We start from the raw sequence: 25829 nt of genomic DNA, 5'->3' as shown, positions 1-25829 counted from the left end.
TGAATGCTAAGCACTACGCCGGGACTGACCCACAAGAGTGAAAATTTGATCCGTAGTAGCACAGGCCCCAGGCGCCTGGTACTGCCCCACGAATTCTCTTGCTTTTGGGGATACGTGACGCAACAAAATCTGGAAGAGCACCTTGCATGTGGCATTGACCAGAGTAATGCCGCGGTAATACAGCAATCTAGCAGATCTCCCTCTTTTGTAGATGGGACAATAAACCCATGCTAAGGTCACTTTGCATCGAGGGGCGATTCTACTAAGATTCGGACCCACGACCACTTGCTTGTCAAAACAGACTCAGTTACCTCGCGGTGCCCATTGAGGTGTTTATCGAAAAACTGCTTTCACCTGTCGACACTCGTTTATGGTGAGATTTCTTTCCTCATTCCTACACATGTCAGATTTCGGTTCACCTTCCAGTAAAATTTGCGCTTGTCGTTAGCTCGCAATAATTCTAGATGATCTAAAGCCAGGCTAAACGTAAACGTTGCAGTATTTGTATTCAACTTTAAGTTTCACAAATCTCGAACTTTTTTCTTAATAGAACTCATCCTACTCTGCACAGTTGAATATGAAACAGATGTTTCTTTAAACGCATTTCTTCAACACTGTTGACCCCGTTTTACCGAAGTCGTTACACATCGCCACGCCCAGTTGTAATGTAAAACTTTTGACCTGGAAGTTTCCTTAAACCCTTTTTCACGTAGGTTTCGTCGTTCATTAAAATTCATCCATTGAATTTCGTCTAAACTTGCTCGTACAAGCGCCTAGCACGCTTCTTGGCTACCTAATTCAGTTTCAAGTGCCGATTCGGATGTTCACTGGTACTGTAAGACCTATAGCCTTCTCGAGCGAGGATATTCCGCGTGTTTTGATAGTTAACTTCTTCTTCTTTTTCTTCTTTTTCTTCTTCTTCTTCAGCAGCATAGAGCCGGGGTGGCTCGTGCTGTTTCAAGCACTCGTCTCCATTCAACTCGGTCTTGGGACTCTCGTCACCAATTTCCTAGTCGTCTCAGAAGTCGCAAATCGCTTTCGACCTGATCGAGCCATCGTGCATGTTTGGCCCCCTGTTCCTGGTGCCGGTGGGGTTGTTGAAGAGGACTATTTTCGTCGCACTGTCGTCCGGCATCCTTACGACGTGTCTGGCTCACCGTAGCCTGCTAACCTTTACTAGATGTACAATGGGAGTCTCCCCAAGCAGTGCCTGTAGCTCTTGATTCATACGCCTCCGCCACTCTCCGCTTTCAGTTTGTACTCCGCCAAATATCGTCCGCAGCACTTTCCGCTCGAACACGGCAAGGGTGCGTATGTCCTCCGTGAGCAGCGTCACGGCTTCAAGTCCATAAAGCACTACCGGTCTCATAAGAGTTTTGTACATTGTTAGCTTCGTGTGGCGACGTACGCTTCCTGATCGTAGCGTTTTACGAAAGGCAAAGTAGCCCTGATTTCCCGCTTGGATGCGCCGCTGGATCTCCTTACTAGTGTTGTTGTCCGCGGTCACCAGCGATCCCAAATACACGAACTCCTCTACCACTTCTAATTCGTCGCCGTCAACGGTTACCGTCCGTGGGAGACGCGCGTTTGTTTCCTTTGAGCCTCTTGTTTTCATGGATTTGGTCTTCGACGCATTTATTTTTAGCCCAATTCCCCTAGACTCCGCTTTCAGTCTGGCGTAGATTACACCTCGAAAGAAGGCAGCGAATAATGCAGTATTCGCTCATAGTTCTCAGCAGATTGCGGATAATCCAGCTGGCTAATGTTCAGCCGACTTTCACGTGTCACGGTTGACAGTTTTGACCGCACACATACTGCTATTAGATGATGGTCTTTGTTCGCACCCCGTTGGAAACGTATGTTCGTAATGTTAGAGAAGAACCGTCCATCTATGAGAACATGGTCAATCTGGTCCATTGTACGTTAGTCAGGTTATCTCCAGATGGCTTGGTGGAGATCTTTACGTCGGAGGCGCTTCGTGCCACCAGGCCTCGGGAAGCTGTGAAGCTTATGCACTATTGGCCGTAATCGTTCGAATCGGAGTGCAAACTATGTGTCCTTATGACCGGTTCTTCCCTACCGACCTAGGAATTTATTTTACCGGTAACCGGTGACGTACAGCTGTCATATGTTGCCTCCAGCCGCGCGTAGAATGCTTCCTTCTTACAGTCTATTTTTGTGCGGGCAGTGTACGTTTATAACGCTGTAATGAAAGGAGCCCCTTCCGAGCTGTCACGTGATCCTGCATTCTGCTGAACGCTGTATAACCCGTTGCCAGTTCGTTGATAGTGCCAACGCTGTGATAACACTGTGCCTTTCCGCCGCAGATCTTCCAAACGTTCTCTTCTTTGAAACAGATTTTCTGTAGAGCTGCAATGTTGAGTTTGCAGGATTCCGAGTCTCGTGATGGGGTTGCCAGCTTAGCTTAGTGCCGAGTCACCATGTTTCTTAATTCAGCTGCACTCTCCGGATCAGACACTGTCGTGAGCCGCTCCTAAGCTGGAATGCAAGCGCTCACTAAGCAAACGCTTAACACTGTCAAGGCTACTCCTCGTTTAGTTTTATCACTACCTTACATAAAAGCTACCGCTTTGTTGCAATTGCAAACATCTTTATCTATGTTTAAAACACACCTTTTGATAATGTAAATTCGTTAAGGAAATTATACAACATGCACAATTTTCTAGTCTCCACTGATACATTATTAAAAATATTTGGTTATCAAAGTTAAGTTAATAGTTAAGTGCTATAATCGTAGATTCATTTATTTCAATTTGATTTTGTTTTTGCATAAAAACCTGTATATACATACTTAGTTTGACAAAACAGTATTAATTTATAATCAAACTAAACAAAACAAATAGTGATAATGCATTACCAACTTTAGACACATAAGATTAGCTATAATTTAATGTTTCTTTAAAAAAACTGAATTAATTCAATGTAAATCTCCAGTATCCATACTGAAAGTATTACTTTAATTGTAATGTAACTATCGTATGTAAAGTAGTAAATTAATCCAATGTAAATGCCACTGGTTAATTGCATGAAAGTAATGTACTGTAGTAATAGACTTGCATAAAACATTTACAAACATTGTATAGAATCTAAGTTTCTACTTTACCCTTCTTCCAAATCTAGCATCACTCGCTTCTAGAACCGATACTTGCATTCACTACGGTCCACAATGCGTGGAAAACCATAGTAATTGCTGCATTTTCACAAGTATTGCTCTCATTTTTCCCATTATCGTAGTTTGATTTCGTAGTTTATAAACTCTTTCAACATTTTAGAAGCCATGTATACTGCTCGAACTTTTTCGCTATTAAAAACAACATATACTCTTATTTAAAGGAAACAAATACCAGCGTTACAGCGATATGAAAACTAACGCTCTGTTTCTGCTTTTTTTCTCTTGTTTTTCTTTTGCGCCACCAGTGGATGATGAGGACAGACGATACAAGAATTTCATGAATGCCATCAAACGAAAACGATTACAACACCTAAAGGAGCAACTGCAGCAACAGGAAATCGTCAGCAATCAACAGTGACCCGACTACTGTTTAAGATAACATACAAGCAACAACAATTAAAATTAGAACAAAACATAGGCTTTAATTAGGCACAGACTGACCGAGTTCTGTCTGCTAGGCTGCGACTTCTAATTGTATATGATAGCATTTTACCCGGGTCTGCCAACTGCGGCAGACTGCCAGCCGATAGGGCATCCTCTTTCGAGTTCGCGAAAGAAGAGCAACTGAAACGTAGGAAATTCATGCGCATTGTCTTCAGTTTCCACGCACATCACAAACCCATACGCATTCTCCCCCCAAACATTCGAGTAGTAAGACTAACAAATAAACAACCAACGCGATCAAACGAAGAAAGAAAGTGTACCTAGTAAATAATGATGAAGCGGACTAAAAGTACTTTAAATTATATGATTCAAAACATTCAAAATGATGTGATATTCAATTTTGCAAATTTGCGAAACAACCACACCTGAAATAATAAGCAAGGTGTATTACTAATAATAACTTGTTCTGTATAGCGACGAGTAAATCTCAGCATGGTTTTTGATAAATCATGTAATATTTCAACTGTAGCACTGTAAGAGAACCCAACACCAATCAATTGAGAGCAATCGAAAAAAATTACCTACAAATCGAGCAAACATCACAACAGAAGGTTCGATACGTTCAATGAAAATGACTTTAACTACTGAAACTCAAATAAACAGAGATTCATACAATGATGGATGTCAATCGAAAATAATTTCAAGTGAGCGCAAGGTGAAAAATTATTTTTTGATGAAATTCATTTCACTACTGAAACTAACAACGAGGATAAGTACCTAAAGAAGAGCTTAAAAATTTTACGAAACGTAAGAAGATTCCCTTTCGGGCATTATTTGATTCAGCCATTTGTTTCAATGTATCGAGCAATCGCAGCCATCGAGTTGCCATAAAAAAACATTCCAAATGCAGCATTTCCATTCCACTACGCAGCCTGCGACGATCGCTTGCTACGAGCCTACGAATGATAATGAAGCAAACGCCCAATCTTAGCCTAGCTCTAACCATAGAGCGTTCCTGTCCGCGTGAGCGAGCCTACCGAAAGGCAACCCGCGTTTCACATACCTTCTTACGAATTAACATCACAAGCGAAACAATTATTTTATGCGAAAGTTGCATAAAAATCCAACTGACACCATCAGTGAACCAACAAATTCACGACACTTACCACCGATTAAAAAGAACAATTACTGCAACGAACAATCCTGCAACTAGAAACTGCCTTACACGTTGATTTCGTTTCGCTTACGAGTATTGAAGAGTAGAACTAAGCTGAACACTAACTGTATTACTAACTGCTATACTGCCTACAGGATGTAAGGAACAAAGCAAATAATCAGTCAGAACATTCCAACAGTGAAACCGGAGAAATCCAATCAAATTTGTACATATTTGAACAGCAAAAAAGTGCCGAAACAATACAAATTGTTAAGAAAAATAAAGCAACCTAAAAAAAAGTCTGCTAAGAAAGTAAACTGTTTTCCATATCATTAGCAACAACACGTAATCGGAAAATATTACTATTTTTCTACTATTATTGTTTTCACAAGTAAAAAAAATCTATTAGCTCATGTTGATGCATGAGCAGCAGTCCTAAACGAAGAACGCCCTTAAGCCATCTACACCACGGCATCAATATCAATCGATCGGTGGGCGGTGTTTTTTTCTTTCTTATTGTTGTTAAAACAAGCAAACAAACAAACAAACCACAAGGTCACTTCTTAGTGGAGTTATTAGACTTTTAATTTATCAGTTTTTAGAACGATAGTCGATAGGAATACATAGAACCAGGTAAAGTGCTTTGTCTCGTCGAAAGTTTCACTCAGCTGAGCTGATAGCTGGGAAGCATGCTTATACATATTATGACAGAGAGGATAGTTAGAATAAGGATTCGTAGGATATACACACCGACAGAGCAGCAAACGAAAGAGAGAAAACAACAAAAAGTGCAAACATTTGCGATTGCGATAGCAATGTGCAGTTTTTTTGATACAACTTTTTGTACCATTTCGTGTAAAATGTATTCAGAAATAAAGAAAATAAGATAAAATAAATGACAAAAGAGTACAGCTTTATTTCCGTCTAGAAACTGAACTACCTACTATTCTGGAATAACCGATTTGTTTGGCATAAATAAGGCCATTACAAATATTTAAAAAAGTTTTTGTCCCTCCGGTGTTGGGCCACTGAAGGGGGGAGGCAAAAAAAACAAAGAGAATTTTTTAATCGACCGAAAAAAATATGGATTTTAGGCATTTTTACTTAAAGTTTCAACGTGAAAACCAAATCTATTCTTGCTTTTAATAAACACGTTGTTATTTGTCATGCAAAATCTACGAACAAGAAGGCAAAAACGAAAGAAATTTTTTTTGGTCAAGTTTCGGAAATTCTACTATTTGAACTTCCATTTCTATCTCGTGCTAGAAGCGTTAACTCAACTCGTACACTAATTTTTCGAGTTTTTCAGGCTGTAGCGCCCACAGACAATTGATTTTATAAAAAAAATTAACTCATATCCTACAAATTAGATTTTTGCCCCCCGATTTTTCAAGCCAATTTCCAAGGGGGGGGGGGGGGTGACAAAAACGTTGAAAATGATTTGCAATGGCCTAAATCAAATTTGATAAATATTAAATCACACGATTATTAAATCACTAGTTGAGCCCGAATCTTACGATCCGGAAAATATAAATGTCTGTTCAGAATTCAGAAAACTGCGAAAACATTCCATTGACCAGTGTTTGCGTAGATGTTTATTCTTTGTATTAGTTGTTTGAGTTATATTGCATAGATGTTGTACATAAAAGAGTCCTAGCCGGAAACTGAAACAAATAGTTTTTATGGTCGTATAGAATAAAAACATTATCTCCACTGTGCTGATACTATACGCGAGCATATGGCTCTTTTCCGTGAGTAGCTCTGAACTGACTATTGTCTGCCGCAAACCGATTCAAGTCAGACAGAACCAAGTGGCAAAATTCTGACTTCGAGAAAAACGCATTCAAAGTTTGCTGCATTCGAAATCATCTTCGAACTCTGGCTGTTTGCAACATTTATGTAGTCTGATTAGAGTAAAATGTTCCTTAGGAAATTATTGATCGTTTGCTATCGTTAACTCATTTTTTTAAAATTTTGCGTCCGGTCTGATTTAACACCGACCATATGATATCGCGACAAGCAATCGAGTTCAGCAGGCGAGTCGAGCAGTCACATCAAGGAATCGAGTCAAGCAGTTGGGTCGAGCAGTCAAGTCGAACAGTCAAGTCGAGCAGTCAAATCGAGCAGTCTAGTGGAGCATTTAAATCAAGCTCTTCAGTTAAGCAGTCCGGTCGAGTAGTTGAGTCGAGTAGTCGAGCCGAGCAGTTCAATGAATGGTCGTGTCGAGCAATCAAGTCGTTCAGTTAAATCGAGTAGTCCAGTCGAGCAGTTGAATCGAATAGTGTAGTCGAGCAGTTGAATCGAATGGTTTAGTCAAGCAGTCAGGTCAAGCGGTTAAGTCGAACAATTGAGTCGAGCAGTTCATTCGAGCAGTTGAGTCGAACAGTTTATTCGTGCAGTTAAGTCGAGTAGTCCAGTTGAGCAGCTGAGTCGAGCAGTCGAGTCAAGTAGTCCAGTCGAGCAGTTGAATCGAACAGATGAGTCGAGCTAGCTGTCGAATCAAACAGAAGTCAAGCAGATGAGTCGAGCAGTCGGATTGAGTGTCTAAGTCGAGCAGTCTAGTCGAGCTGTTGAATCAAGCTGTCAGTTGAGTCGAGCAATCGAATCAAGTAGTCTAGTCGAGCAGTTGAATCGAGCAATCGGGCTGAGCAGTTGAGTCGAGCAGCCGGTTCGAATAGTCCAATCGAGTAGTTGAGTCAAGCAGTTCATTAGAGAAGTCGAGTCGAGCAGTTGAGTCGAGTAGTGCAGTCGAGCAGTGGAATCAAGCAGTTGAATCGAGCAGTTGAGTCGAGCGTCGAATCGAACAGTTAAGTCAAGTTAAGTCCGGTCAAGCAGTCCAGTCAAGCAGTCCAATCGAACAGTCGAATGGAACAGTTCAGTCGAGCAGTTCAATCGTGCAGTTATGTCGAGCAGTCGGGTCGAGTAGTAATTCAAGCAAATGTGTCAAGCAGTCGAATCGAGTAGTTAAGTCGAGTAGTCCACTCGAGCAGTTAAATCGAGCTGTTCAGTCAAACAGTCAAGTCGATCTGTCCAATCAAGCAGTTGAATCGAGCAGTCGAATCGAACAGTTCAGTCAACCAGCTCAGTTAAGTAGTCCAATCGAGCAATCAAATCGAGCAGTTTAATCGACCAGTGCAGTCGAGCAGTCTAGTTAATCAGTTGAGCAATCGAGCAGTCCAGCAGTCGACCAGTGAGGTGACTGAGAATACAACCCATTGCTACGAAAGCATGATGTCCTGTCAGGGACCTGTTTTTAGTTACCGATAAGCCTCTTATGACGTCCTGTCAGAGAGCTGGTTTTCGGTACAGACATAAACCTCTTATATAAATAGAAGCTACGACTTGATATACTTATCATACAAGACTGAAATCATACACGACACGACACGAGACACGACGACGTGCTTGACGTAGGACTACGTCGGCTTTGGTGACAAAATCTGATGTAAGAATCCAACGTTCAACCACTCTACGCACGTTCAGCACTCCAATGAAACTATTTTAACTATTTTTATTAACCCTCCGCTACTCGCGCTGTTGTATTTTGCACAACACCTGTGAAACGTTAACTTTGTCTCGGTATATCTCGGGATACTGGCAATAAAAAAAATTACTGTTTTAAGCAAAGTTGATCCGCAGACCAAGATGTTTCAAACGGTGGAAAATGTTTCATAAGTTTTTCACCAAATATCATTAATATTCGAGTGAATTCTGTAAGGTTTTAGCGTGCCTATGGATCGAAGTTGCGCGAGTAACGAAAGGTTAAACAATCAATCAAGAATCAAAAGCCTAATATTTTCCAATTGAAGCAAAAGCATGTGAAAGAAATTTCCAATTTACTGTATTGTTTCGCGTCTGCTTGCTTAACAGAAACTATAAACCCTGCCTAGCAACAGGCCATGTTTTATTCGACTAAAGTAAGTATATCTTCGATGGTCGTCCAACTTTTTAAATTGTGCCGTTTCATTACTTACATACAACAAAAATTTTGAAATTTATTTCTCAAGCTGTCAAAAAAAGACAAAGATATTTGAAGAAGTTCTGATTTACTGAAATTAAAGACACATTGTTCATGGTTAAAAAAAATTAGTCAACATTTGAAAAAAGGTCCGTACTCGGTCAGTCGGCGAAGCTTCCGTTTGATGTCAGAACAGAAGCGTTGTACGGCCGTAATGTCAACTACGCGAATGCATCTCTTGTTTTTATCAATGAAATGTTTGCAATTCGTAGTTCTCCAGTTATTTTTGTATATCAGGAGCTCAAAATTGCGAAGAAACCTTCGAGCTTCGATTGGGGACACTGTGGAATCTGTTCCTACCTAGTGAGATTAGTCTTCTTGCAAGCTTGGTGGTAAAACTACTTGTTGACTGCTTCGCTGTTCGACGTTGATTCATCCAATTTTCCAGACCAACCTGTGGTACCTTTGTTGTCGCCGTAGTTATGTGTCGTGTTATTAGCGTCGTGTTACTAGCGTCGTAGTAGGGCTGTGTGCATCGTTGTTATATGTTGTGTTGTTAACGTCGTTGTTGTTTTATTGGCGTCGTTGTCGTGGGTCATCCAACAATCTTATTGACTACTATGGTATCAAGGCCCGTATCTCACACACACTTTCGCCTACGACTTGCAGGCTTCCTCAGTGTCTGTTTTCGAAAACATCGCCATCTTTTTTGTTTTCAAACGGTTTAGTCACCTTCGAGAAACAGGCGATAGAAAATGAGCTGCGCACACACACATACACACATACACACTTACACACACACACACACACACACACACACACACACACACACACACACACACACACACACACACACACACACACACACACACACACACACACACACACACACACACACACACACACACACACACACACACACACACACACACACACACACACACACACACACACACACACACACACACACACACACACACACACACACACACACACACACACACACACACACACACGGACACCGATGCTAACCGAGCTAACCGATGAACCAGCGGGAAGCTCCAAGACAGGTGGCCCGTGGACCGAGGTTAGGGCCAAGAGAAAAGGCGGAGGAGGCTCCAGTAAAAAAACTGCTCCACCTAAACCGGCAAGAAAGCGAGCGAAGAAGGGCGACGCTCTTATCCTGAAAACCGACGGGTCGAAATACTCGGAGGTTCTGAAGGCCATGAGAGGAGACGCCCTACTCAAGGATCTGGGCGCGGACGTACGGAGCATCCGCCGCTCACGCACGGGCGATATGATCCTCGAGTTAAAGAAGGACGCCACAAAGAAGAGTTCCGCATACAAGCCCATAGCGGAAGGAGTGCTCGGGGACGGAGTGAAGGTACGTGCTCTCACACCAGAAGTGACTCTCCAGCTTAAGAACCTGGACGAGATCACCGAAGTGCGTGAGGTCGTACAAGCTCTCAAAGAGCAAAGTGGAGTGGTGGTGGCAACCGAGGCGGTTCGCCTACGCAAGGGTCCGGCTGGGACCCAGGTAGCCACCATACGACTTCCGCTGATTGACGGAAACAAAGCCCTGAAAGCTGCTAGGCTAAAAGTGGGGTGGTCGGTATGCCCACTGAGTGTGTCCAAGCAGTCGGAAGCTTGCTTCCGGTGTTTCGAGCACGGACATAAAGCCTGGAACTGCAAGGGGCCAGATAGGAGCCAGTTGTGCAGGAGATGTGGCAGTGCTGGCCATAAAGCAAAGGACTGCGCGGAGCCTCCTAAGTGCCTGATCTGTACCGGTAAACGGGACGCAAAGCACGTAACGGGAGGTCCAAGGTGCCCGGCCGGTGTGCCGGCGACTAAGCCACGTTCATAGTGCAAGTGACACAACTCAACCTGAACCACTGCAGCACAGCTCAGCAGCTGTTACACCAAGCAGTTTCTGAGTCAGCAATGGACATTGCCATTGTCTCGGATCCATATCGCGTCCCTGCCGGAAACGGCAACTGGGTCTCGGATAGGTCTGCGACGGCGGCTATATGGACAACAAGCAGGTTCCCGGTTCAGGAGGTTGTGTCAACTGCAGACGAGGGATTTGCGGTTGCCAAAGTGGGTGGAGTGTTCTACTGCAGTTGTTATGCTCCGCCGAGTTGGTCTATCGAGCAGTTTACGCGGATGGTAGACCGAGTATCAGTTGTGCTGACTGGTTTAAGGCCGGTGGTTGTGGCGGGCGACTTTAACGCTTGGGCGGTAGAGTGGGGAAGTCGTCGCACGAACCATAGGGGTCGGATTCTGCTTGAAGCTCTGGCAAAGCTCAACGTAGATCTGGCCAACGTCGGCAACACAAGTACCTTCAGTAGGAACGGTGCGGAGTCTATCATCGACGTGACTTTCGGCAGTTCTGGTCTGATAGGAGACTGGCGGGTAGCTAATGGCTACACTCACAGTGACCACCAGGCGGTCCGCTATGGTGTCGGTCAGATAACGAGGCGGCAGGCGGCGAGTAGGGCCAACACTCCAACCACCCGTGGATGGAAGACATCATACTTCGATCCCGAAGTATTTGTGGAAGCGATCCGGAGAGAGTGCGGTGATCGCGGTATGCCCGATCCGAACGCTGATCATCTGGTTGAGGTACTGTCGCGAGCATGTGACGCTACCATGCCTAGGAAAGGTCGTCCTAGGTATGGCAGGTCACCGGCTTACTGGTGGACAGATGAAATTGCGGAACTCCGCGGAGCGTGCTTTCGTGCGAGGAGAATTATGCAAAGAGCTCGTTCGGATGAAAGCAGGGCTGAATGTCGAGTAGCACTTGTTGCTGCACGCGCAGCGCTTAAGAGCGGGATAAAAGCTAGTAAACGAGACTGCTTTGAAAGGTTATGTGCTAGTGCCAATGCGAACCCGTGGGGTGATGCCTACAGAGTCGTAATGGCAAAGACCAAGGGTGTGATGGCGCCCGCTGAGCAATCGCCAGAGATGCTGGAGCGGATCATCGAGGGCCTCTTTCCGCGCCACGAGCCAAGGCCCTGGCCCCAGGCCGCTGAGTCGTCCCACGGCCGACGTTCCAGTATCTCAGACCATAGCGTAGGATGGTCGGCCTCCCAGCCGAACATCCAAAGTAACGTGGGCGACGGCGGTTTGGAGGTCGGGGAGGAAGTGACGGTTACGAACGAGGAACTCATTGATATCGCTAAATCCCTAAAGGTGAGCAAGGCACCGGGGCCAGACGGTATCCCGAATATGGCCATTAAAGCGGCTATTTTAGAGGCTCCCGAATTATTCGGGGCAGTAATGAATAGATGCCTGGAAGCTGGCCACTTCCCGGACAGATGGAAGCGACAGAACCTGGTCCTATTGCCGAAGCCGGGAAAACCTCCGGGTGTCCCCTCGTCATATAGGCCGATCTGTCTACTCGATACTGCCGGCAAGGTGCTGGAGAGGGTTATCCTTAACAGACTCGTACAGTACACGGAGGGTACAAATGGTCTGTCAAGGAACCAATTCGGCTTCCGAAAAGGCAAATCTACGGTGGATGCCATCTTGTCTGTCACTAAGACAGCCGAGGTGGCAATCCAGCCCAAGAGGACAGGTATTCGTTATTGCGCAGTTGTCACGCTCGACGTGAGAAATGCGTTTAATAGCGCTAGCTGGGACTCCATAGCCAGCTCGCTTCGGAACGTCCAAGTGCCGGTGTCGCTGTACAGAATTCTGGAAAATTATTTCCAGAATCGTGTGCTATGCTACAACACGGAGGAGGGTCAGAAATGCGTTCCAATCACCTCAGGGGTTCCGCAAGGTTCCATACTGGGCCCGGTGTTGTGGAACGTCATGTATGACGAGGTGTTGAAGCTAAAGTTTCCGGTAGGGGTGGCGATTGTCGGCTTTGCGGACGATATCACCTTGGAAGTCTACGGTGAATCTATCAGAGAGGTTGAGTTGACGGCTGCCCACTCTATAAGCATTGTTGAAGATTGGATGCGATCCAGGAAACTGGACCTAGCGCATCATAAAACGGAGGTTATCGTGGTTAACAACCGCAAGTCGGTGCAGCAAGCGAATATCAGTGTCGGGGACTGCACTATTTCGTCAACGCGGTTCTTAAAACTCCTTGGAGTCATGGTCGACGACAAGCTCAAGTTCGGGAGCCACGTCGACTATGCCTGCAAGAAGGCTTCCACAGCTATTTCGGCATTGTCTCGTATGATGTCTAATAGCTCTGCGGTATATGGCAGCAAGCGAAGGCTTTTAGCCAACGTGGTCCAGTCCATACTCAGGTATGGCGGGCCGGTGTGGTCATCGGCGTTAGGTACCAAAAGCTATCTAGCCAAGCTGGAAAGCACCTATCGTCTCATGTGCTTAAGAGTGGCGAGTGCGTACCGCACAGTTTCACATGACGCAATCTGCGTCTTAGCGGGTATGATGCCTATTGGTATCATCATCAGCGAGGACGTAGAGTGCTTCAACCAACGTGGAACTAGAGGCATACGGAGTACCACAAGATCGGCCTCGATGATCACATGGCAGCGGGCATGGTCTGATTCCACAAAAGGCCGGTGGACACATAGACTTATCCCGGAACTATCCGGATGGGTCAACAGGCGTCATGGCGAAGTCAACTTCCACCTGACACAGATTCTGTCAGGGCATGGTTGGTTTAGACAGTATCTGCACAAATTTGGGCATGCGGAGTCCCCCGAGTGTCCCGAATGCGCGGACGTTGAGGAAACTGCAGAACATGCTTTCTTCATATGCCCTCGTTTCGAGGGCGTGAGAAGCAACATGATGGCAGTTAGCGGACAGGACACTACTCCGGATAACTTAGTCCAAAGGATGTGTTCTAGCTCGGACGTCTGGGGTGCGGTCAATGCGGCTGCTACCCAGATCGTACTTGAGCTACAAAACCGCTGGAAAGCCGATCAACGGCGAATAAACAGCCTAACTACCATAGTCCAGTAGTTATCTAAGAGCGTGCGTTAAGCACAATAGCCCCTCCCTGAAGTAATACCGATAAGGTGGTTCCAGGGGGGATTGAGGCTGGAGACTCGAGTAGGGTTTTAGTGGGTCTGGATCTTCATGATCTTCACGAGATACCAAACCCCACTCCCTGAGCTGTCTTCTCAGGTGTCTGATAGCAGATTTCCCTACTCGTTAAAAAAAACACACACGGGCACACACACACGGACACACACACACACACACACACACACGGACACACACACACACACACACACACACACACACACACACACACACACACACACACACACACACACACACACACACACACACACACACACACACACACACACACACACACGGACATTGCTCAGTTCGTCGAGCTCCATCGATTGGTATATGTGATTCGGTCCTCCGGGCCACGGATCAACTTCGTGTTTTTCGACCAATTTCCAAACCTTTGTTATATATTAAAAGATGTGGCTTTTCGGTCTCGGGTTTCTTACGCAAACTTTATTTTACGTTTTCGGCTGACGTTTCAAAGGTCTATGCCTTCATCCTCGGAGCAAAACGTTAACAACCTACTGCAGTTCTGTTCATTCTGTCTTCGCCAGATAGAAGACGCAGCCCAAGTCGACACAATATACTCAAAGCTGCTTTTGATCGCATTGACCACCATATTTTGCTTCGGAAACTAAACCGCTTAGGAGCTTCTGATGGCTTCGGCTGCTGGCTTCAGACTTATCTAACAAATCGACAACTCTCAGTTAAATTGGGCTCTACTGAGTCGTACGGCTTTTGCAGTCGATCTGGAAGACCCGCAAGGAAGCAACCTAGGCCCATTACTGTTCATAATATTTTTTAATGACGTCTGCTCGGTGATCCCATCGGGCTGCAAGCTACTATACGCTGATGATCTAGAGATGTTTCTCTCTGTACGATCTGTTGAGGACTGCAAACTATTACAAGGCTTTATCAACCAATTTACAAACTGGTGTCGTTTAAACAACCTGACCATCAGTACTTCCAAATGCTCAGTCATCACCTTCACACGAAGCAAAACACCTATTGCGTACAATTACACAATCGACAACTCTTGTCTTGAGCGGGTCAAAGTTGTTAGAGACCTAGGAGTGGAGCTGGATACTAGAATGACCTTCAACAACCATTACTCAGACATTATTTCAAAGGCGAATCGTAATCTGGGTTTTATTCTGCGTGTGGCTAAAGATTTCCGCGACCCACATTGTTTGCGAGCTCTTTACTTTTCCCTAGTACGCTCCATTCTTGAGACTGCTTCTGTGGTATGGAGTCCGTTCACGGACATTTGGTCAACAAGAATCGAAGCAGTGCAACGCAGATTTATAAGGCACGCATTAAGACATCTCCCGTGGTCGGACCATCAAAATCTCCCACCCTATGAGGACCGTTGCAAACTGCTGAATGTGGAAACCCTATGTAAAAGGAGAGACGTATCCAGAGCCGTCTTCGTTGCCCAACTTTTGAAATGGGAGGTCGACGCTCCAGAACTTCTACGTATGGTTGATGTAAATGTTATGCCTCGACCGCTTAGATCTCGAGGATTTCTACGGCCTGTCTTTCATCATACAAGTTACGGACTACATGAACCAATTCACGCAATGTGTTGTTTATTCAATGAGGTGTATGAACATTTTGACTTTACAATATCGACGAATACTTTTAAGAATAGGATAAGAAATAGTGTGACTTGATGTGAATTTTATGTCTCTATGTTTGATTAAGTTTGTGTACCAATGTTATGGTTATGTCTTTTATGTCTCTATGTTTGATTAAGTTTGTGTACCAATGTTATGGTTATTATTAAGAGATAATGGGTTTTTATGCCGATTTGAGAATGGGATTAAATCTCAACTCAAATAGGCTTTTCCCATCCACAGTTTAAATCTTCATTTAGACATTAGTTCCGATGAAGTAAGAAAATAAAAAATTAAAAATTAAAAAAATAAAAAAAAATGTTTTCTTAGTCAAGTGTTTGCATTTACACCCAAACACGCTGGACACCCAAACATAACTTAATAATTCCTATTATTGAATTATGTAAATTCAGATTTTAATTTTTTTTAAATTGAGTACATATCTTTAGCAACCTTTTGGATGTAATTAGACCGCATATGAATCGGGAAGACACTGCAAACTTGTGAATCAAAATACAATACATAACGCATCTGTTACATTTTTCTGATTTTTCTGGTGTCTGTCAAACTACCACCTCAACCGCAGAAGGTTAAACGTGAGAATGTTGATTTTGTTTAACCCTCTATAACTATAACCTTCCACGCACATCACAACCAGATCGATAATCCAATATACTTTGTTATATAGTATAACAAACATAAAACATCAATTTCTTCGGCAATATTGCAGATAATAACTAGTTCTACAAATGCCCGATACACCACTTTTTCAAATTTTGCTTGGCTGAGGTGCGGTAATCAAAAGAGCAAGATCATAGCGAAAAGTGTATGCCAAGCCTGAGGCAATATTTCAAACATCTTTAGCAAATAAATATGCAAGTAATTAAACATTTTGATATGTATTTTTCAGAAATATACGCCCTGAATTGGTTTATTTTATAATTTCTGTTAGGTGTCTGGTACTGAGAGACACAATTTTTAAGTAATGATTTTTGTCGATTTCTCATTTGGCTTCTAAAATAGTTTATTAGGGATGCAAGTACGTGTAACCTATTTTCATTGGTAAATAGATTATTAAATTACTCTTCCAATGAATAAAACTTATTCTAAGCGTCGGTTTTATATATGTCAAAACACTTAGGTGTCCGGTACTGGGGGACTTCCCCCTAGTAGGAACACAAAACTGTGTTAAAGTTAATTAAATTTTCAACTCAATATCTAAGTTGGTACACTTTAAGAGAATTTTAAGTTGTAATTTTAAACAAGTTTTATTTAAATTCAACCAATTTACCGGTAAACTTATTTAGGAGTGCACCCTGCATTATTTGCGCAGAAAAATTTAGACCCCTATTCGCTATATAAGCAGTCAAAACTGGTCGTTTGGTCATAACTGACAGACGGACGATCATGCACACAAGATGCGTATTTCGTACAGTTATACACAGCTAGCAGCACAGATGGCAGCTCTCGACAACATCGACGCAGAGCTTTGCGGCGAAGTAAAGCTCAGCTCGACTTGTCTACGAGAATTATGAATGACTTCGTCAGTTGTAGAAAAACTAAAAGCTACTAAATTAATTATGATCTTATCCTATCATCTAGGTTATCAATGTAGAACAGAATGTATTTGTCTCAAATCTATTTATTATTGATCATAGCTAGCATAAGCGAATCTAGCAGAACTCAGCCCAATTGGCTTGCTTTCCAAAGAAAGCACACTTCAACCGACATGATAATGAGAAAAGTTGAATGACTCGTCGGCGGCTGCGCAGACTATCGTGAGTGAGTGATATGTATGCATCGAAAATGACACTCCGGCGATCGATCGAACGGGCGTTGCAGCAGTTTACGTAACCGAAAGAAATTCCGCCGAGGAGGTTTGCCTGCCTGCACCGTGCCGCGCGTGCACCCATCTTGAGCAACCACCTGTTTCGAGTTTCGCAGCCGGCAAACTGAGTCTAAAGTCCATCCACATTCCACGTGCTCTCTATCGGTATACTTTGGAAATTCAAAACAGCCAAACTGCTGCTGCGCGCGCGGTTGCTATGGAAAATGCACGGATTTCCGATAATATGCATTCATCGTACCGGTTTGTTATTTATTATGTATGCATGTTTCATGTTGTCGTCTATTCGTCGCTTTTCTTTTTTTTTTGTCATTTCATTTTTTGCCATGTAAATGCTTTGGTTTACTATTTTTATTCTTGCCTTTGGGTGAGTTCGACTGAAGCCCTCATTGATGGGTGTAATTAGTTTTGCTTTAACTGTAAAAACTGTTCGCAAACAGTAAGGCTACGATTTTCATCCTAGTTGTTGAACTTTTGGTGATTTGCTTGTTGACTATAAATAGGCCGACTGAAGTTTTTGGAGCGTCTTAGTAGAAAAAAGACACTGAGGAAGCCTGCAAGTCGTAGGCGAAATACATATCTGTCAAGAATAAAATATACGTAGTAGAATTAAATTGGATCAGTTTTCTTTTTATTTAATTACCAGGCTTGGTTAGTTCTCGAGTTTTGAGGAAATTTGTGTTTCATTTGTGTGACATTTTTATTTTACGAGCAATGGTACGTACAGAAAGATCTAGTCTCCTCCGTAATATTTGTTTCACTTTCGCATCCTTGTGGTGATTTCTCAGATCCGTTTTTGCTCCACTTCCCTTCTTCCTAGCTGTTGTCAAGCGGGTATCGAACGATTTTAAAACACTGTGAACAGTGGAAATCCAAGCTTTTTGGAAAGTTTTCTTGACGAGAGATTTGGATTTTCATTGAAACCGCACACAATTGCTTTTCGCACCTGCGCCATTTTACGCTGAGCGCTTGTAATATAAACAAGTGTTATATTTTCAGAAAGAACAGACATACGTCTACCACTCTGCAAAATATTTCACTCATTGTTAATGTATTTCCGAAGCTGTGTGTGTTTAGGGGAGTCCAAATTTTGTCGCGAACAAGCCTTAAAAGAAGATTCAAACAAACTATTGGAAGCGATAAGCAGTTTAATGCAAACTAGCATTCTGCGACGAAAAAAATAACTCTACCGAAGATGATGACAGTAGTTGAACGAAAAGCCTGCCAATTCGAACGTGGTCAACCGGAAGCTTAGTAGAATATTTTTTTTATTATTTATAGCTTAGCTTAGCTTAGGTACCTTAGCGAACCAGTAAGATTGCACAAAGAACCAATTGAATGGTGCTTGGAAGTAGCAGGACATTCTCATTGCGCAACTTCTACTAATTTAACACAATGAACATTTACCAAGAATGATGCCGGGCATTACCAAAAAGCTATACTATATGGGAAAAGGGAAGAATATTAGTTCAATACTTGTTGTTGCTAAAAACCGCAGTACCACTGCATCTCTACAAATATCACACGATAGGATTTGTGTTAGTAGGGGAATGTACAGATCTTGGCTCATCTTGGTAGATGATATGATCCAACAAAATAACGAGTACATCGGCAATTACATTTCATACATTACAAAAACTTCCACACGATCTCCATTGTAAATTCCCGTATAGAGAACGCGTAGGACATATTTTTGTCTGAGTTCGACACATGCAAACTATAATATCGCAACTATACCGGGCAAAAATATTATGCTATGGACATTTATTTCTATAAATGAAACAATAGTAGTCCCGCACGAATCCACTGCACCACCCAAGCAGCACCATTTGTTGCATGAAGGGTTACGCAACTATAATTGAAACATTCAAATGTGGTAAAAGTTCGCATCAGTTACCTTTATCGAACTGTTATGTGATTGAAAAAGCGCAAGAGGTGGAGCCTAAATGCAACCAATTGTTACACAGATGTTTTATAGAACATCAATGCGCGTTATCTATTCATTCGCGACTACGATACTAAAAGAGATTTAAAGCCTGTTCGCACTCACACGAAATCCTATGCCGCGTTGTCAAAACTTGCGTGAAAACAAAAACAAAAATACTTTCTTCTCTTTTTACCTCGCGCAAAAACCAAACAATTATGAGCAACTTCATCACGAATTATGTTTAGCGGGAACCGGGATTTCCTCTCTGGGCTCCATGACGAATATTATTTACATTAATATCCTTAATGCGACTTTAGTTTTTTGGGCCTATTATGAGCTAATCTCCATGCCATTCAAAATTTATCGTGCAAAATATAATTTTGCTTTGTATTATTTGATGCGCCTCGTGAAAGTTATTAATTTTCAAGTTTAAAAAATTAACCCAGCCAGATTGAGAATTCGTTTACGATGGAAAAATGCGGTGTAAAATCGAACTAGATACTGTAATCAAATAATATTTTAGTAAATGTCATGGATTCCTGATGAATGTTCGTGTAATTGTTGTTAAAATAAAAACATTCCTTCGTTGAAAAATATTTTTTCATAAAAATATGGCCGAATATAATGTTACATTGGTTGTATTTGTTTGGTTACATTTTATTTAACAATATGCCGTAATCAACATGATGCAACATCATGTGACATTATTGATTAGCAATGGCATTATAATAACACGATGTTGCGATGAAGTTTCATGTTATACTAGATATAGACTAATATATTTGTGACAGCCAGTATAAGTATTGGATAACCTGAATCCAACATATTAATAACATGAAGTTGCTTATTTGTTGCGTGTTTCAATACTGTAACTAGTGAAGTTTTTTGCAATTTAAACAAGACTTAATAGCCACATGGAAGATGTTGCAAGTGCTGCTTGGGCACTTGGAAAATATTGCGCCCGTCTTGTTGATGAGGTTGACTATTTTTCCCGATAGATTATGAAGTTAGCGTTCACAAAGTCTTACTCGCTCAATAACACGTCGTATACTCGAATCTCGACTGGGCGGTGCCGCTATAGAGTCAATAGGATCTTTGCTTTAGCCCCGTAATTTTCCTGTACTCTAATAACCGACTGCGAAGTCTGTCGATGAAGAAGGGTCAAGTTCTTAAGGACGTAAATATCCATGGCTTTGCTTTTTTTTACTATTGAAATTGCTGGCCCGAATTGATAATTACGCAATTGTTACAGGTTCGAAAAAAGGTGGTTGTCAAAGTTTTTACAACGAGCGAGGCGCTAAAGCATACGATGCTGAATACCCTTGCAATAAAATCCTGAAAGCTTGAATATCTCAGCATCACTAATAAAAACTGAGAATAATATATAATATTTAGCCTGATATATGAATAGACCGAAATTAAATTAAGAACACCGGGAAACAGTATAAAATTCCTGGCGATTTTTAAGAAAATAATTTGTTGATTCAAAAAGCGCACTTCGCTAATTATTTCAAAATACCTGATAGTAAAAACCAGGTACAGTGAAACAAACGAAGTACTTCTTGAAATATAAAGTCGCTTAGTTCATAAGTTCATTTCTCTAAATATTTTTTTTGTTTTCTAAATAAATAAACTTCAAGCAGAAAAATAATTTAATTTGCACTTCAAAATGTAATCAATTTATAGGCATTCTTATTTGCCCAAATTTTGATCGTGACATACTTTAAATTGGCTTCGGCGAGAGAATGATGCGTTCCAAGAGCAAAACATGCTGATCGCTTCGTAGCCAAGTTGGACACTTTAATGGGGTGATCAGCTGAGGGACGGAATTGCGGTCCTGTTCACATTGTCTGCCAGTATCACGCGACTTGAAATGGTACTTTGCATCTCTTCGCAATACGGCCCAACCATTCAACCTACTATTTACTGATGCAAAGCTTTTTACGCCCCGGGGGTTCAACCGATCTCGATAAGTCCGCATCGAACCAAAATATGATTGCGGTCACAGTGCAACAATCATATCTACCTCAGACTATTACCTAACCGAAGGCCAAAGAAAACAGCACCAGCGAGAGGGAGAGGAAAGGTAGGTATACCTACCTGGCTCGGTTTATTCATTCATCGGCATCGGCGACTGGCCAAAGTGTGAGACACGCATAGGTGGCGTATGGGATCCCGTCCGCGATGCCGCTGATCGTTTGCGGCTGAACTGAGCGCCAACAAAGTTTCGCGGTTCGTGCATTTATTAACGGCAAAGGTGATCAGATAATGATTTATGCTGGCAAAAAATGGTTTGGCGCCACTCTCACCCACTTTTTTCCTAATTCTCATCTGTCAAATTTTATTTTATTAAGTTCTGATGTCAATTTGTGTTAAGCAGCATACAAAGTACAAAAACATAAAGCCTTGAGAAGGCATTTATTTTTCTGGTGATCGACAACTGAAAAACTTCTTTGCACAATTGAATGTTCGAGATCTAAGCCCGACATTGAAGGTACACCGAACAAGGACACCACAATTCGTAGGGAGATTGGCTTATTTGAATTTCACAAATAGCCCAAAATCATTAGCAATCCCAGGCACAGCAGGTAAATCATGGCATGGAGCAGTAACATACGAGTTTACAGCAATTATGAGAAAAGCACTGATCTTACTGAAATCTGAACAAAATAACACACTACTAACTGCCGACCGACGACGCACGTTGCAACATCGCTACATGATGGCTGGCCGTCCGTGCACCGCCGTGCGGCAGTCAGTGCCCCCGTGTGGCATATGGCCTTCTTACTTTCGTGAGCCGCAAGCGGTCCATGACCTAAGAAAATTGTAGACAAATCGTATCGATTTCAAATCATCGTTACCAGCTATAGTGCTCCATCGAATGTGCAATGGCCAATTTGGCTAGCCGATTTCAAGAACGGTTTGGTTATTTGGTCATTTGCTAGCGAGCGCCTGTCTCATATGAAACCGTGTTCGAAAGGCTGCTGCCGGTTGTTAAAGTATGTTTTCAAACAGTAACATTACGCTTCCCAAGGTGCCCCACATTTACCATATTTTCACCTTGCAACGAAGCCAAAATAAGGAACTGCCAATAATAACAAATGGTCAGAATATGAAAAAAATCACACACACAATGCGTTTGCCGACTATATGTTTTGTAGAGAAAACTTCTTAAAATGTATACTATTTAAATTACGACTATCAAATTTTTTTTCATGTAGCATGTATTAGCATTCCATCGTCAGTTGCATTTTTAAGCAAAGAGAAATAATACCATTGGCATTCGTCATATTACGCGTTACCTTAAACCTTTACCAGCGGCGTGTTTATTATTTTCACTCACTTACCCGCTATTTTGTAAACTCTGCAATGCCCGAAAGTAAATGTTTACGTATTTAGTAACAACAGTTTGCATTTAATTCTGTTCCTTCAATGTGGGCTATCACAGTGCCGATGGTGGTTGAATGGAATCGGATTATTTTCCTTAGTGTGGAGTGTGGACTCTTCCCTGCGATCACCATGTATTGGGTTTTTCCTTCCTTGGCGTCGTTAAAAGCTTGCTCTTTCTTAGGCAACACAAAATGAGACGACTTATTTATAACCAGACTGAGTCATACATGCAGTAGCTATAACAATTTTATATCAACTGTGTTGATAGGGTCTTTACCTCCCTCGTAGCTCGCACTATTCTCCAATCTGTAGTTGATCCTGACGAGGAGCCACTGCGTTCTTCTGACCAATGAGTGCACATTTAACTATAAGAGTGCACATAGGGATATAGGGCTTATAGGAATGAGGACGATTCATCAGGGCAATATAGACTTCAGTATTAAGGAAGGGTAATGGGGGTCAAATGAACTGATCCGCATTCACTCGAAGCTGCACTGCCGGAAGAGGACGAGCTGGACGAAGCCCCTCTCGAGGACTGTTGGAACACTATCAAAACAGCCATCAGCAGTGTAGCGGAGAGCTCCATCGGGCATGTGGCCCGGAATCAGCGGAACGATTGGTTTGACGATGAATGTAGGAGGGTGATGGATGAGGAGAACGCTGCGCGGGCGACCAAGAACGATCCTGAGGTGACCGATAGGTGGAAGCAGCACTTCGACGAACACCCGAATGGCACCCAGGCGGAAAACCATGGCGGCGGGGAAAGCGATTTCGACGGTGCAGCAAACGGGGAAGAGGTGCCAGCCCCAACGATAGGCGAAGTTAAGGAGGCCATCATGCAGCTAAATAACAACAAGTCAGCTGGAAAAGATGGCATCGGACCGGAGCTTATTAAAATGGGACCAGAAAAGCTGGCCGTTTGTCTGCACCGACTAATTGTTAGAATTTGGGATACGGAACAGCTACCGGAGGAGTGGAAAGATGAGTTTATCTGCCCGATCTACAAAAAGGGCGACAAGTTAGACTGTGAGAACTATCGAGCGATCACCGTTCTCAATGCCGCTTATAAAGTGCTGTCCCAAATCATTTTCCGCCGTCTATCACCAATTGCGAATAGATTTGTGGGAACTCATCAAGCCGGCTTCGTCGAAGGTCGGTCTACAACGGATCAAATATTTACACTGCGGCAAATCCTTCAAAAGGGCCGTGAATACAGAGTTCCCACGCATCATTTATTCGTTGACTTCAAAGCCGCATATGATACCATCGACCGGAAAGAGCTATGGAAAATCATGGACGAGAACAGCTTCCCCAGGAAGCTCATCAAACTGATTAAATCTACGTTGGATGGTACACAGTGCTGTGTTCGGATTTCGGGTGGATTGTCATGTTCATTCGAATCACACAGAGGGCTTCGTCAAGGTGATGGTCTTTCATGCCTGCTGTTCAACATAGCGCTACAAGGTGTTATGAACCGAGCGGATATCAACACGCGGGGCACGATATTCAACAAATCTAGTCAATTCGTCCGCTTTGCCGATGACATGGATATTATCGGCAGAACATTTGTGGCGGTGGCTGAACAGTACACCAGGCTAAAGCGCGAAGCAGAAAAGATTGGGTTAAAGGTAAATACGTCTAAAACAAAGGACATGCTGGCCAGCGGAACCGATGCCGAACGACACCGCTTGGGCAGTAGTATACTGATCGACGGCGATGAGTTTGAGGTAGTCGATGAATTTGTCTACCTTGGCTCACTGGTAACGGCGGACAATGATACCAGCCATGAGATTCGGAGGCGTATTATCAGCGGAAGTCGTGCTTACTATGGGCTCCACAAGCAATTGCGGTCCAGCAGACTAAGTCCCCGTACAAAGTGCACGCTGTACAAGACGCTTATTAGACCGGTTGTTCTCTACGGGCATGAAACATGGACAATGCTCGAAGAGAACCTGCAAGTGCTAGGAGTCTTCGAACGACGAGTGCTAAGAACGATCTTCGGCGGCGTACAGGAGAACGGAGTATGGAGGCGGAGGATGAACCATGAACTCGCACAGCTCTATGGCGAACCCGGTATCCAGAAGGTAGCTAAAGCTGGACAAATACGATGGGCAGGGCATGTTGCAAGAATGCCGGACAACTACCCTGCAAAGATGGTGTTCGCCTCAAATCCGGTAGGAACAAGACGACCAAGAGCGCAGCGAGCAAGATGGTTAGACCAGGTGGAGCGAGATCTGGCGGAGAGTACTCGGTGTCCGAGGAATTGGAGAGCGGTAGCCCTCAACCGAGTTACATGGAGAAATTTTGTTCAACAGGCTTTGTCTTAGGACGGCAAGCCACCTAAGTAAGTAAGTACGAACTGATCCTACTAAGACTCGAACCTACGATCATTCACTTTTCAATGCAGACTTGGTAATCTTTTGGCTACAGAGCCCCCTATGGAAACGTTTTCTTTATTTGGAAGCTATTATTTACTATCTGTTTTCCTTAATAATGGTTGTGGCTTGATTTTCTAGCAGACAAAGAACCCGTACTGATCTCCAGGTAAGTGGTGGCTACAGCTGATAAACAAAGCATCATTTACGATTATTTGAAGCATTTTCAAACAGAAACAAATCAATGTAATGCCTCGGTGATTTCCAAAGCTATGTTTAATACCCGTCTCAAACAGGAAAGATAATGTATTCTTTCTATAAAGAAAGACTCTTGGTTACTTACTTCACTTACTTACTTTAGCAGCCGAGAGCAGAGGTGGCTCTTGCCTTGCCTTGCCTATAGACTGGCAATGGCAACTCAGTAGCTCGCGAGAACTTGTCATCATAAACCAGCGACACACGTTTCACGTAATCAGTGAGTGTCGTTGGTTTAATGATGCGAATTTTTGAGTGACATGGCCAGTCTTTTCATTCAGAACTCTACTCTTGCCGTATCAAGAATGGCTCTCCATTGTACTCGATCCAGGGCTACTCGTTTTAGACAGTATCTGCACAAGTTCGGGCATGCGGAGTCCCCCGTGGGTCCCGAATGCGTGGATGTTGAAGAAACTGCAGGACATGTTTTCTTTATATGCCATCGTTTCGTGGGCGTGAGAAGCAACATGCAGGCAGTGAGCAGACAGGACACTACTCTGGACAACTTAGTCCAAAGGATGTGTTCTAGCTCGGACCTCTGGGGAGCGGTCAATGCGGCTGCAACCCAGATCGTACTTGAGCTACAAAACCGCTGGAGAGGCGATAAACGGCGAGTAAATAGCCTAACTACCATAGTCCAGTAGTTATCTAAGAGGGTGCGTTAAGCACAATAGCCCCTCCCTGAAGTAATACCGATAAGGTGGTGCCAGGGGGGATTGAGGCTG

The 25829-nt window shown here is 43.2% G+C and overlaps 1 protein-coding gene across 4 annotated transcripts in view; it reads left to right on the top strand.

Moving 5' to 3' along the window:
* LOC128738104 (venom metalloproteinase 3) overlaps window positions 1-5598 on the top strand; it is a 373270-nt gene extending 367672 nt beyond the window's left edge. For all 4 annotated transcript variants that reach the window (XM_053832958.1, XM_053832957.1, XM_053832959.1 and 1 more), the window contains one exon: window positions 3439-5598. In XM_053832958.1, the coding sequence (XP_053688933.1) occupies window positions 3439-3474 (36 nt within the window). In that variant the 3' untranslated portion in view covers window positions 3475-5598. The remainder of the gene's footprint in view (window positions 1-3438) is intronic.
* The last annotated feature ends 20231 nt before the right edge of the window (window positions 5599-25829 follow it).

The sequence above is a fragment of the Sabethes cyaneus genome, chromosome 2 (assembly GCF_943734655.1).
Source record: "Sabethes cyaneus chromosome 2, idSabCyanKW18_F2, whole genome shotgun sequence".
Lineage (NCBI taxonomy): Eukaryota > Metazoa > Arthropoda > Insecta > Diptera > Culicidae > Sabethes > Sabethes cyaneus.
This window is presented reverse-complemented; position numbering and strand designations above follow the sequence as displayed.